Source organism: Heloderma suspectum, chromosome 1, assembly GCF_057233095.1.
Source record: "Heloderma suspectum isolate Gila_16-S chromosome 1, 16-S_ref, whole genome shotgun sequence".
In the NCBI taxonomy this organism is placed as follows: Eukaryota; Metazoa; Chordata; class Lepidosauria; order Squamata; family Helodermatidae; genus Heloderma; species Heloderma suspectum.
In genome coordinates this window covers 430,206,690-430,220,340 of record NC_139458.1, presented here as the reverse complement: position 1 = coordinate 430,220,340, position 13,651 = coordinate 430,206,690, and the positions used below count along the sequence as shown (strand labels likewise).

The 13,651-nt window shown below is 42.5% G+C and overlaps 1 protein-coding gene across 3 annotated transcripts in view; it reads left to right on the top strand.

The window, feature by feature from the left end:
* USP34 (ubiquitin specific peptidase 34) overlaps positions 1 to 13,651 on the top strand; it is a 128,065-nt gene that overhangs the window by 77,732 nt on the left and 36,682 nt on the right. For all 3 annotated transcript variants that reach the window (XM_084829327.1, XM_084829326.1, XM_084829325.1), the window contains 7 exons: positions 909 to 949; positions 4,465 to 4,589; positions 5,107 to 5,259; positions 6,073 to 6,177; positions 11,178 to 11,233; positions 11,333 to 11,453; positions 12,508 to 12,691. In XM_084829327.1, the coding sequence (XP_084685453.1) occupies positions 909 to 949; positions 4,465 to 4,589; positions 5,107 to 5,259; positions 6,073 to 6,177; positions 11,178 to 11,233; positions 11,333 to 11,453; positions 12,508 to 12,691 (785 nt within the window). The remainder of the gene's footprint in view (positions 1 to 908; positions 950 to 4,464; positions 4,590 to 5,106; positions 5,260 to 6,072; positions 6,178 to 11,177; positions 11,234 to 11,332; positions 11,454 to 12,507; positions 12,692 to 13,651) is intronic.

Genomic DNA, 13,651 nt, shown 5'->3' with positions numbered 1-13,651 from the left:
GAAAAAGGAATACAAAGTTACAAATAAAAGAAATTATTTAGGGTGGGGTTTTTTTTAGGATTAGGGTTAATTATAAGTGATTTTAGTCCAGTCTTTTGCAAACTTGGGCCACAATCCATTCCTTTAAGTGCAGAGGGAAAAGTGCACAACTGCACACTGGGTCTTTATTGTTGACTAGTGCTGAAAGGCTGGCCAGGGAGGACCCAGTTATAGCCAGAAGGTTGGTAGTCCAGCCCAAAGTGGTGTAATCAACCAGCATAGCCTCTGTGCTGGATCCATGTTGGTATCAAGATGCTGTAGGCTGGCCTTTCCACACCCCCTCAGTCCCTGCAGCAACAGGGTCTGGTAGTTCACACACGCCTCACGCCCAGCACAGGATGCAGCAAGATGGCTATTCTGCAGTCATGCTAAGCCTATTTTTCCAGGCAGAAGTCAGCCGCACACACAGAAATAATGGTCAACGCCAAGTCAGGAATGCACTTATCATGGGTGGCTGGTGCTCTGCACATGCTCTGTACCCTTGGGCCTTGATCAGGGCTACTCCCAGCAGTTGTGTCTACCTGGCCCAAGTTGCCACGTGCAGTACCATATCTCTCGTGTTACCCTCCAGCTGTGCTCTTTTCACTCTCTTATCTAGCAGGCTTGAACAAATAGCACCCTGTTATGAAAGCCCCTGCATTTTGGTTTGCTCTCTACTGGTTTATCGCAGAGACCATTCTTAAGGAATTTTAGGAGGAGAGCACAAACCCCTCCACATCGAATCTTACTTTAATATTTTAATTATCTGTTGAGAATGAATGTATTTTGAGCACTAATTAGAACCCTCTGTTTTCATTGCTTGGTTTTTCAGGAGCATTTGTTAGATTTTGCCCCATGATCTAACGGGCTTGATTTTTATTCCTGTACAGGGTGTTGAAAGCTCAAGCAGACCATAGGTCAAGACATGAAGGTTAGTAAATAGCTCAAGACATAAGGTTACTAAATCTCAATCTCTCTCTCTCTCTCTCTCTCTCTCTCTTATTGATAGTTTTATATGTCATGTCAGTACAAGTAATGGGGTTTCAGAGCAAAAATTAACCTCGCAGTGGCAGTCGCGCAGCAAACTTTCTTGGGGAAGGAAAGTATTCTTTTGAGTTAAATGAAGAAGCTGCTTTGCAAAGGCATCTTGTATCTCAGATGGGTGCATATTAAAACTGAAAAGTTACCGCTATGGCTTCTTGTTTCTGCAAGGCTGGGGTGGGCAGGGGGAGTTGCCATCAAGGGTTTTTGCCATGGCAGGATTTCAGCTCTGTGGAACACACACACACATACACACACACACACACACACACACACGTGTGTGTGTGTGTTAGCAGCTAGCTGCAACACTTCCCTCACTCCTTTGGGTTAGTCAGCAATGAATGGAAGGAAGTCAAAGCAATATTTATTTACCTGACCTTTCATCTGACCCTGAAAAGGGAAGCTTCTGCTGTATGTTTTCTGTATGCTCCATGGAGGAGAGAACCAGCACAGAAATGGGTGTCTTATGTAGGATCCATCATCTTGGGTCTTTGCTTTCTTTGAAAAAGGAACTGTGCTCAAGCATTCAGTAGGACACAGGGCTGTGTCTGCCAGCCCCATCCTCTGCGTCCCAGTGTGCAGTGCCCATGCCCCCCTTCAATTCAGGCTTGGCCATGTTGAGACCTTGCTGGGTCCCAGATCGCACAGAGAGGTCTACTGACATTCAAGCCAGTGTGAGCAGAACTCCGGTTCACACCTTGCTTGCTGCTCAAAACAATAAGGGGGCAGGTCTGACATGGACATAGGAGGCTTGCATACGTCGCCCTGCTTCCTATTTCCACACTTAGCCTACCCTGTTTAGGCTCCCCTGTTTGAACAGGGCTAGAAAGAGGGGGGGAAATTCTGAGTTTGGCTCCCCAAGGTTGCAGTGATAAAACTCGCAAATTAGAGGGTTGTTGATCAGGGATTCCAGTAGCTGAACGCCGCTTTCATCTTGGCTCTTTGCCATGTCCTATTTCTATAGTTGGTCACCTTGGCAAAATCTCCATTAACTTCTCACTTCATTCCTCTTTATTCTTCACTTCTGCAGACTACTAATTTGAAAAATAAATGCAATCTTAGGAGCATGCACGCATCATAAAACAGGGGTGTTGGCATATTTGTTGGCATATTGAGTGCAGCACTTTAACAGCATCATCTTTTAGGATCTTAAATAGCTCAGCTGGAATTCTGTCATCTCCACTAGCTTTGTTGTTAGTAATGCTTCCTAAGGCCCACTTGACTTCACTCTGTAGGATATCTGGCTCAAGTTCAGTGAGAGCACTATCATGGCTATCAGGGACATTCAGATCTTTGCTGTATAGTTCTTCTGTGTATTCTTGCCACCTCTTCTTTTCTCATCTGCTTCTGTTAGGTCCCTGCCTTCTTCGTCCTTTATCATGCCCGTCTTTGCACAAAAGGTTCCCTTGAGATCTCCGATTTTCTTGAAGAGATCTCTAGTCTTTCCCATTCTGTTGTTTTCTTCGATTTCTTTGCATTGTTCATTTAAGAAGGCCTTCTTGTCTCTCCTTGCTATTCTCTGGAAATCTGCATTCAGTTGGGTGTATCTTCCCCTTTCTCCCTTGCTTTTCGCTTCCCTTTTTTCCTCAGCTACTTGTAAAGCCTCCTCAGACAGCCACTTTGCTTTCTTGCATTTCGTTTTCTTTGGGATGGATTTCGTTGCTGCCTCCTGAACAATGTTACGGACCACTGTCCATAGTTCCTCAGGCACTCTGTCTATCAGGTCTAATCCCTTAAATCTATTCCTCACCTTCACTTTATATTCATAAGGGATATGATTTAGGTCATACCTGAATGGTTTAGTGGTTTTCCCTACGTTCTTCAATTTAAGCCAAAATTTTGCAATAAGAAGCTCACGATCTGAGCCACAGTCAGCTCCAGGTCTTGTTTTTACTGACTGTATAGAGCTTCTCCATCTTTGGCTGCAAAGTACATAATCTGATTTCGATACTGACCATCTGGTGATGTCCATGTGTAGAGTTGCCTCTTGTGCTGTTGGGAAAGCGTGTTTGCTATGATCAGCGTGTTCTCTTGACAAAACTCTATTAGCCTTTGTCCTGCTTCATTTTGTACACCAAGGCCATGCTTGCCTGTTATCCCGGTGATTTCTTGACTTCCTACTTTAGCCTTCCAATCGCCTATGATGAAGAGGACATCTTTTTTTGGTGTTAGTTCTAGAAGGTGTTGTAGGTCTTCATAGAACCGATCAACCTCAGCTTCTTCGGCCTCAGTGGTTGGGGCATAGACTTGAATTACTGTGATGTTGAATGGTTTGCCTTGGATTCGTACTGAGATCATTCTATCGTTTTTGAGATTGTACCCCAGTACTGCTTTTCCCACCCTTTTGTTGACTATGAGTGCTACTCCATTTCTTCTAAGGGATTCTTGCCCACAGTAGTAGATATAATGGTCACCTGAATTAAATTCGCCCATGCTTGTCCATTTTAGTTCACTGATTCCCAAGATGGCGATGTTCAATCTTGCCATCTCACGTTTGACCACCTCCAGCTTACCTTGATTCATTGATCTTACATTCCAGGCTCCTAAACAGTATTGTTCTTTACAGCATCAGATTTTCTTTTCACCACCAGACACATCCACAGCTGAGTGTCCTTTCGGGTTTGGCCCAGCCGCTTCACTCTTTGTGGCGCTACTTGGAAATTCCCTCTGCTCTTCCCCAGTAGTATATTGGACACCTTCCGACCTGAGAGGCTCATCTTCCGGCGTCATCTCTTTTAGCCTTGTAATACGTTCCATGGGGTTTTCTTGGCAAGAATACTGGAGTGGGTTTCCATTTCCTTCTCCAGTGGACCACATTGTGTCCGAAATCTCCACCATGACCTGTCCGTCTTGGGTGGCCCTGCACAGCATAGCTTATGGCTTCACTGAGTTACGCAAGCCCCTTCACCACAACAAGGCAGTGATCCATGAAGGGGCCACAAGAAATGAGGAACCACCAAATGCTCAGTAGATGGGGGGAAGGGGTGTGGCATGGAGAGCAGGGCGTTGCCATCTGGGGAACTCCCCGTGGGCTGGATTTGGACCCCAGGTGGGGCTGGATTTGGACCATGGGCCTGAGTTTCTACATAGAAGGAGTAGTGAAAGAATTGTTTGTCAGAGGGAGATACATCTGAAGAAGTAGGCTCTGGCCCACATACGCTTATGGAACAGCAGATCTGTTAGCCTTTAAGATACCACAGAACTCTTTGTTGCAACAGTTAACATGGCTGCTCTTCTAGTTTGACCTTAATGTATTATGTTGAATCAGGGATCAAAATCTAGATTTCAGATCCTGGAAATAGGATACTGTGTTGGGTTTGCATATCTTGGCTAGGTCAGTCTTGAAAGAAACCGAATGGTATATCTGTGTGATGTATAATTACTGTACTTGATTCTTCCTTTTAGTTACTCACTATTCAATGTGGCTCTTAGTGAGCTGGGCTCACTGCTGTTCTTTAGTAAAATCCAGCCTAGCAGATAGTGATAATTTACAGGACTGGCTAAAGAAACTTACTCTTCTCATTCCTGAGGTAAGTTTAAGAAGAAAAAAGACATTGTGGTGATACTAACTTAGCCTTGTGCCAAATTTAAATACTCCATTCAGTTTAAATGACTTAACTTTCCATTAGCTTTGTTTCCTTAATTAACAGTGCAATCTTATGCTTGTTCACTCTTAATTAAGTCCCACTGAGTCCATTCAGATTTACTCCCTGGTAGATATATATAGGATTGCAGCCTAAGCCCTGTTAAATGTCCTCTCTGTGCATCCAGCATATGAAATAGCTGTTTTCTCCAGCATTCAAAATTAATTCAGCATTCAAAATTCCAGTATAGATTGCTCTTTTATATGATTTGTATCTCCTTAAACCTTGTCAGAAACCACATATTTTGCCTGTACTGTATGTACATTGGCACAAGTGTTTAGGTTCAAGATGCCAGTAGCTAACAGACATGTTGAAAGCAATTTTATAAATATGTTAGAACCAGAGGGAATAGGGAGAAATGTTTTTGTTTAAACTGGTTCTATTTGACTCTTCTTAATTTCAGACTGCAGTCCGCCATGAGTCCTGCAATGGTCTGTATAAATTATCACTTTCGGGTTTGGATGGTGGAGATTCCATTAACAGATCTTTTCTGCTGCTGGCTGCCTCAACACTGCTGAAGTTTCTTCCTGATGCCCAGGCACTGAAGCCTATCAAGGTAAAAAAAAAAAAAAATGTAGTTGCCTGCTTCATCTGTATGACAGCTCTATTGTGTAGCAAAAAAATAAAAACATGTTCCTCTCAATGAAATTGCCATAAATCCACAGTTCACAAATATATGAGGCCAACTTATCTAAGGAGGGGAGGGGTAAGCGGCAGTTGATAGACAAAGAACAAGAATTTCTTTGACCACTTCTCCAAGCCCCAATGGCTTGCGGATCTTGCTCAGATCAGCAGTTAAAGGCGACAACTTTGCCTAGCATTCCACTTTTTCTGGCATTGAGTTATGATCCTAGAGGACTACTGGGATATACACCAAGTACTCTCACTCTGCAGCATGTTTTGATTTTGTATGTAAGATCAGTTCTGGTCTACCTATCTTCTTGTCTGCTATTGCTGCATACCCCACCCATGCACTGGCAGACAGGTTTGAAATATCATGAGTAGTTACAGACAGTTTTCTTTTGACATGCCCTCCACCTCCCCACCCTGATCTATACCTGCGCTTACATGTTCCTTTTGTAAACGTTCTTGTAGACTCCTTATGGTTATCCCTTCTGGAAGTCTTAGGCCAGGCAAACCATCCTTTGTTATAAAACAAAGTTTGTGGTGTTGATACCGTTTCCTTAAGCACTGATGCCTCCTTTGTATGACTAAAGGGAGAACAATTCTTCATTCATTCTGGTGGCTTCCTAGAACCATGTGTCAAGTAATAGTCTCCATCTTGTTTTGCTCCTTCATAATATTTGAGGGGGGTTTTCTTAGCATGTTTATGGCTAAAAAATGAAAAACAAAACAAATCTTTTCTCAGATTGAAGATTATGAAGAAGAACCCATTTTACAGCCTGGCTGTAAGGAATATTTCTGGTTGCTATGCAAACTAATAGATAATATACATGTAAAAGATGCTAGTCAGGTAAGTCCAACTGATTTTTACATGAAAGGAGCTTCCCCCCTCCTAGCGTAACTGTATCATGGGCCTTTTGATCTCAGATTAGGGTATGGATGGGCAGTCTCTTCAGCACTGAGGAAAGATCATTGGTCAGTTAACAAAGCCTAATTGGCAGACTTGATTGTGTTTAATATTGTATTATGTATGTAATTGTTGCCATTATTAACATGATGAATTCCAAACCACACTTGATGGACTGTACTAGGTGTATTCTGTAATATCAGCCTTGCAAATTTAAAACCTTTTAAGATGAGGAAAGACTTGGCCTGTGGCGTGGACCACGTGGCACCTCCTCCTTCCTTGCTATGGCCAGAAACTACTGACTAAGCAATAACCCTCACACTAATTAGCCCAGGCCCTGGCAATAAATCCATGCCAGTCTAGGGATGGCGGAGAAAAGTGTAAATGGCCACAATTTACCCAGAAGGAAGTGCTTTACGGCCGCAAATGCCATAAACTGCACAATTTACGGCTCTATTTTTCCCGCAATTGGCTAATGGAGGCCGCCATTGGCTGTTCGCGCTGTTTCAAATGGAGGAGAGGCACCCTGAGAAATTGGACAGATGTGGTAAGGCTCCGGGGATATCTGGGGGCCCCAAGCAGCCCGGATTTCCCTGCTGTGCCCCCCCCCCCCCGGGACCAGAAGTCGTGGTGTCCATACATCCCTGTGCAGTCATCCTCCAGGGTGGAAACTGGACCACTCTTTGGCTAGCAAGTAGGAGAATTCACAGGTAAGGAAAGTGCTTGTTCTCTTTATTCGGGAGCCATCCAGTGGTCCAGATACTGGGGCATAACAGAGCAGTGCTGCACTAACCTGAGGGTGTGGAGAGAGGTGGTCTGGATACATGGCTGAATCGTGCATTGAAGCACTGTGCAACCAAAGGCTGCCTCAGAGGAGGTGAAAACATTATTCTGTAGAGCGTAGTGAATGTGTGGAGGGAGAGCCAGGCCACTGCCCTGCACACCACCTCAGAAGAGGCCCTAGACCTAATGGCCCATGACGTACAGCTCCTCAGGGAGTGTTCAAGAATGCCAAATGGCGGAGGATGATCCAGAGCCGTACAAGCCTCTAACGCACATGCCATAATCCATCATGGAATGGAAGTCGTTGCAGCAGACCTACCTCTCTCTCACCTCATAGTTAATGAACAGGGAAGAAGGATTGTCTGAAGGGCTGAGTGTGGTGAATGAAAATCTTCAGTGCTTTCCTAACATCTAGACAATGCCATTTTCCTTTTCTTTGGAATGCTGGGCATTTGGACAGAGAGGCAGGAGATCCAAAGTAGTCAGATTCTGAACTGGAGCAATGTACTGGAGTTGGTCCCCCAGCTGACTGGGGAAAGCTGGGGGTGTTTTGGGACATCCCCATCTGGGTAGAGGAAAAGGAAGATTTGTTAGCTTTCTGGGACATGGAAGGGAAGCTCTTGGATGAAAGGGCTTAAAGGGTCTACAAGTAGTCTTGAGTGTGTTAGCAAACTTGACGACGATAAGGATAGTGGTCAGACCTGCCAAAGAAGTAATCCTCTAACTTTGAGGCCTGAGGGTGAATCCTTTTAGTAGAAGGGATCGTCTTTATTTTTGCCTTGTTAGTTTTGGTCCATCCTCTCACTGAAGAGTTCTTCCTCTTTTAACTTGGCTGACATAAGTATGGCCTTGGTTGTTGATGGTTCATTTCAGTTGAGGAGCCAATGGAATCTCTTGCCCACCAGTACAGAAGCTGTGGTCCTACCCAAGTATAGAGAAACCCTTCAGAGAGGTGTCAGAATGATAATTGAGAGAGACAGCTGCAGAATCTGACAACTTCTCAGAGTGGAGCCAGGCTAGAGAATTTCTGGAAAGCAGGAAAGCCATCTTAGAGATCAAAGTGATCATGGCTCTGCATAGTTAAACCTGAAACTTGCAGTCTGTCTCATCTTCAGGGAAAAGATCACCTTCTAGTGGTAGATACAAGTCCCTAGCAATGGAGGCTGGAGGCATGGATGTCCTATGATCAGAGGCACAGGAGTAGAACTACAGCAGGGCCTTGTTGGGTGGTGGGGACATACTTATTAGGTCTATCCCAGGAGTCAGTAAGAACATGTTTGAAGACTGGAGCAATGGGGATGGTTCTTTTAGGTCTGAGCACTCGCAGCATAAATGCCAACCGAAGTGGGACTCCTGCATCATAGATGAGAAAATCTTGGGCAAAGGAAAATGGCATTGACCAGGTTTGCATAAGCCATGGTGACTTGTTTTAATCCCTGGCACCAGGCACCATTTCCTAATTACCCTCCTGGCTTGGCTCGTTGTGTCATCTGAACCAGGGCGGCATGGGTTTTTTGAGAGGGAAACAACCCTCAGATAACTCTACAACAGGCCATCCAAACCAACCCATTGTGGTTCATCCTTCTCCTGCTTCATGGAGGAGTTGGAGAGCTCCCCAGTCTCCACCAATTGTATGTCTGTCCCTGCAGGAGGATACTTCCTATGCTTGTCTAGATTGCTTAACTGTTGTTTAGGTATTGTCTTGCAAGGCTGGATCTGGTTGACTGGATAGAGTGTTTGTGGACCTTCAAAACTGTCTTCCTCGGGGTTGGTTATGTCCCAGGTTCTTCTTTAGCACTGCATGGGGATGCTTAAGATTAGAGTTGTGGCCGGAAGGATCAGACTAAGAGTTCTTAATGGGGACACAGCCTCTACCCAATTTCTTGTTAATCCTGCCCTGATTCAAAATAAAGACTGAAAGGGGTGCGGCTGCACCCTGGATGAAGTCAGTAGGAATCCGAATGCCTAAAGTTTGAAAAAGGAGTCCCTGTGGATTATTTGGATTTAGTGTGGAAGTATTTTTTGTTGTGCCTTCATCAGACTGTTGAGAAGCAGCCTCATTAATGGATGACAGTTAACTGGTTATTGGAGTGGGTTCTGTACGGACGTAGAGCCCTTAGAGCTCTTATCCTTCTTTTTAGTTTTAGCAGAGGCAGCCTTTTTAGATAGTCTTTCCATGGTTCATGGTACCTGAGAAAGGTAATGCAATCATTCAGTGAGAGGCAAAGAGCATAAGGGAAAAATAATAAAATATAGCCCCAGAGTCTCAAAGTAAAGGCAGGAGAGATGCCAAAGAATGCCACCTGGAAACCTCTGCAATCAAGGCACACTCTACACTCAAAGGGAAGAAATTCATTTTTTTAAAATAGGCCACAAGAGGGAGCTCCAAGAATGTTTCCCTGAAAAAGCATACCTAGCTGGAAAAGCAGAGTCCACTGCCATAAATATAACAAATGACCTGGCCGAATCCATCTCCAGCCAGTGGAAGAGAGGCCTGCTCATCTTGAGGAAGGAAACTCTAGCTCTCTGCTGGGCTCCATAAGGGGGGTGGGCTACAGAACTTCCTTATGAAAATAGCTTCAGAAGAACGTGTGTAAGAAAAACTAGCTAGCTTCTCTTAGGAATGAGAGTGAAAGCTGTACTCAAAACTGAGGCTAGCATGCTAGCTGGTGTCTGCAGCTGCTACTCAAATCAGGATCAAAGTATTTTAAAAGGTCTTGCCTCCTCATGGGTGGAGTGGAAAGTACCTCAGTGTCTGGATCACTGGATGGCAACCAAATATTTGGTTAGGGCCGTTCAGTGACTTCTCTCCCATGGGAGTTAATATCATATGACAATAGGCTCAAACTTTGTGCTTATTTCTAGAGTTCTGTAATGTTTTAGTTTAGTAATATGCCTTTGGAAACTACACTTTCAATATAAGTTGGTATACATTAAAATGGTTTAAAAATATAATGGTTTAGTTTATCAAAACAACTTTTCTTGGATTTGCTAAACATCCTAAGCTACCAATCAATTGTATTTTGAAAATTATTGCACTTTGCAGATGTGTTGATAGGTGAAGAGCGCAGGAGTGGGGAATTATTTTGCATTTTCCTGAAATGTGGTAGCTCAAAACATTGCATGTGCACGAGAATATCATATTGAAATGAGCTGGATGAACTAATCACTGGTAGATGAATTGATGTAACCAAAGCTGTTACTAGGTCTACTTGCACACAGGTGATAATGGGCATGGGAATTGGTGAAAAAGTGGAATATTCATAAACGTTTGGTCATCAGTTGTATTTCTGCTAATTTTGACACACCAGTCTCTAGTTTTGAGAGATCCTGAGCTTTAAAATTAGTTCTTAATGACTTTTGTAGGTAGAGTACATTTCATTCTTTTCAGAAGGGTGTGACATCAGTGATACACTTTAAAAAAAAAACCAATTGTATAATCACTGCAGAATTTCAGAAATATTCTCAACTATGGTATAAGTCAGTTGTTGTAACCCAATCGTTGTAACAATAGCAATTTTTATTCATTCAGCTATGGCACAACCCTTGTTTGTTGATTTGGCATGTTTGTGCTTCTAAGATCGATGCTTGAGCACAGTCAATTAGCCATAAATCATAATATGGTGAGTAGAAAGCACATAAGTCTGTGAGCCCAAGGGAGCTTTGAGCTTGTTTTTCTTAAACAGCAGTTCCGTCTGCTACAGGCAGGGAGTTTTCAAAATTTGGAGAAAAGGCATGTTGGACCTGCCAGTCAAAGAAAAAATATCAAAAGTTCCACAAGGCACACCCAAGACTGTGGGTGCACCTAAAGAAGCATTTTGGATACCATCCTGTACCTTTATTTTTAAAGAAAACATTTAGTTTTCTGTGTACAAAAGCAATACTAAAATTGTAATAACTTCCAGAGAGATTAGCCATATTGGTGTATTGCAGCAAAAACAACAAAGAGTTTTGTATTACCCTAAAGACGAATGTTTTTGTGAAATACAACCCACTGTATCAGATGCATACTAAAATTTATGTATTTATGGGACACAGTCATGATTCTACATATTTACATACTGCTTTCTAGTTGTGTTACACTTGATCTCCCAGTGCAGCTCAACACTTGATAACTTCGTTTTGCATTTATATTTCCATTTTATCTGTTTTTACTTTAGACAACATTGCTAGATTTAGATGCCTTAGCAAGACATTTGGCCGATTGTATTCGAAGGTAAGCATTAATTGTGCTAATTTACTTAGATCATCTATTTTATATATTTTCATCAAGACAGTGTTGTTAGTCAACAGATGCTCAATTTGTGTTTTACAGTAGAGAAATCCTTGACCATCAAGATGGTAACGTAGAAGACGATGGCCTTACAGGTCTCCTGCGCCTGGCCACAAGTGTTGTCAAACACAAACCACCTTTTAAATTTTCTCGAGAAGGGCAGGTAAAAACTAAACATGTAAACTGGGCTAAGTGTAGAATGTGGCTACAGTGTCCTGCATGCACCTTCAATCATTTTCTTTTCTTTCCTGGAGTATCAGTTCTGCTGCTTTGGAAGATACACAGGTTTTCTTACTTTTCTTCCTTAAAATATATTTCCCACTTTAGTGAGAGGAGGCATCCTAAGTCTTCCCCATCATTCAGCAAAGGCAAGGATCATGTGGCAAACATTTGTCTTAGTGCCAGTGAACTCAGGCTCTTCCCCTAATTCATCCTTGGCTTTTGCCCAGGACAGAGCTTTTCTGACCTCTCAGATTCCTCTGCTCTTACAGCTCAATTTGCCTTTCCTCTCTCCATTCCTCTTCTAATTCTGGCTTAGTCTTGACTAAGATAAATTTTTATCATGTGACCCCTGCATTTCCTGGGTGGTGGAAGAGACTTACCTCATCATTGGATGCCTCCATCTTATCAAACTGGGAGGAACCTTCATGGTAAGTAACAGTGTTCCAATCCTCTTAATAGTTATGTGTCAAGTGACAATTTCAAATATCACAAATTGGTTCTGCATTAAAAAAAATATTTCTAGAGTGTGACGCAAATTACAGCTATCTGTGTTTCAGACCATCTTGTGAGAAAGTCCCTTACACAATGAGGTACAGCCTGAGCCAGAGGAATGCACATTTGCCACCAAGCAAATGGCATTGCATATGAGCAGGCTTTCCATTCTTTGGGAGGAGGAAGAATTTAAGGATATTGTTTGAATAGCACTCACATCACTTGGCTCATATGTAATGTTTTTGCTGGGGGTGGGGGTGTTGTGTGCCAGAGGCTCAGGCCTGTTCCCCACCCAGTTTTGTTACAGTCCAAATGTCTAAACCAGCGCTGTGTGTAAATTTCAGCATTATAGGTGCAGTCCAGAGAAAGTTAGTCTTATTAAAGGGAAATTATTCACCTAAGCCCCGTGGTTTTCTATGGAACTTTGGCATGCATACCTTTCTCTGCAGAACACCCCACGGTATTGATGTTGTTATCAACGTTTTACTTTTATTGTTTTATAGGAGTTCCTGAGAGATATCTTTAATCTTCTGTTCTTGCTGCCAAGTCTAAAAGACCGGCAACAGCCAAAGTGCAAGTCACATTCTTCAAGGGCTGCTGCTTATGATTTATTGGTAGAAATGGTAAAGGGTTCTGTAGAGAACTACAGGCTACTCCACAACTGGGTTATGGCACAACATATGCAGTGTAAGAATATTTTGTTAGTTTTTCAGCATTCTGTGAGTAAATATATTGTTTTTAGTTTTTCTTTTTTTTTTTCTTAGATTTTTTGGATGTTGATTAATAAAATGTTGCAGTACTATTTTGCTGGCCTCTTGCAAGAGCCTGCCTGTCCTTGAAGCTTCTTAACAATACAAATTTATTCCATCCTTCAGCAGAGAGTAACATTTACTCTCAGCTAAATTCAAAGTGCTGGTATTAACTTTTAAAGCCCTAAACAACTTGGGGCCAGATTACCTGAAGGAACGTCTCCTCCCATATATACATGCCTGGACCTTAACGATTATCTTCAGAGACCCCTCTCTGGGTCCGCCCACCAAATGAGATGAGGTCGGTGGCCACTAAGGAGATAGTCTTTTCAATGGTGGCACCCCATGTATGGAGCGCTGTCTCCACAGAATTACATCTGAAAACCTTTTTATTTTCCCAGGCTTTTTAGTCTTTTCGTGATTGTTTTTAAATGTATTAGTGTGTTTTAAGATCCTTGCAATGCTGCTTGCTTTTACTTTGTTTTTTAACTTTAGTTTTACTCTTTTGTAAACTTCTTAATTATATTAATACTATGTTGTGGTATGCTATTTTATTTAATGTTTGAAGTCTTGATTTGTGAACTTCCCAGAGAGCTTCAGCTGTTGGGTGGTATAGAAACGTTAGTTAATTAATTACTGAAGATTATTTACCTCGCTCTTATCCATTGCCCCATTGTGAGAGGTCTCCACTGCTGACATTTTCTGGCCATACTTTGAGAAAATATTTGTATTTCTTGCTGATTCCCTTATTCCCTTAAATTCAGTTGGAATACCTGTTCAACACAAATACCTTAATGAAGATTTTTACATGTCAGAATGGCACTGGCTCATCCTAAGAAATAAGTTTGAATTGACACAGGGAGATGAATACCAGAATCCATTTGGTTTCCATGTCAGT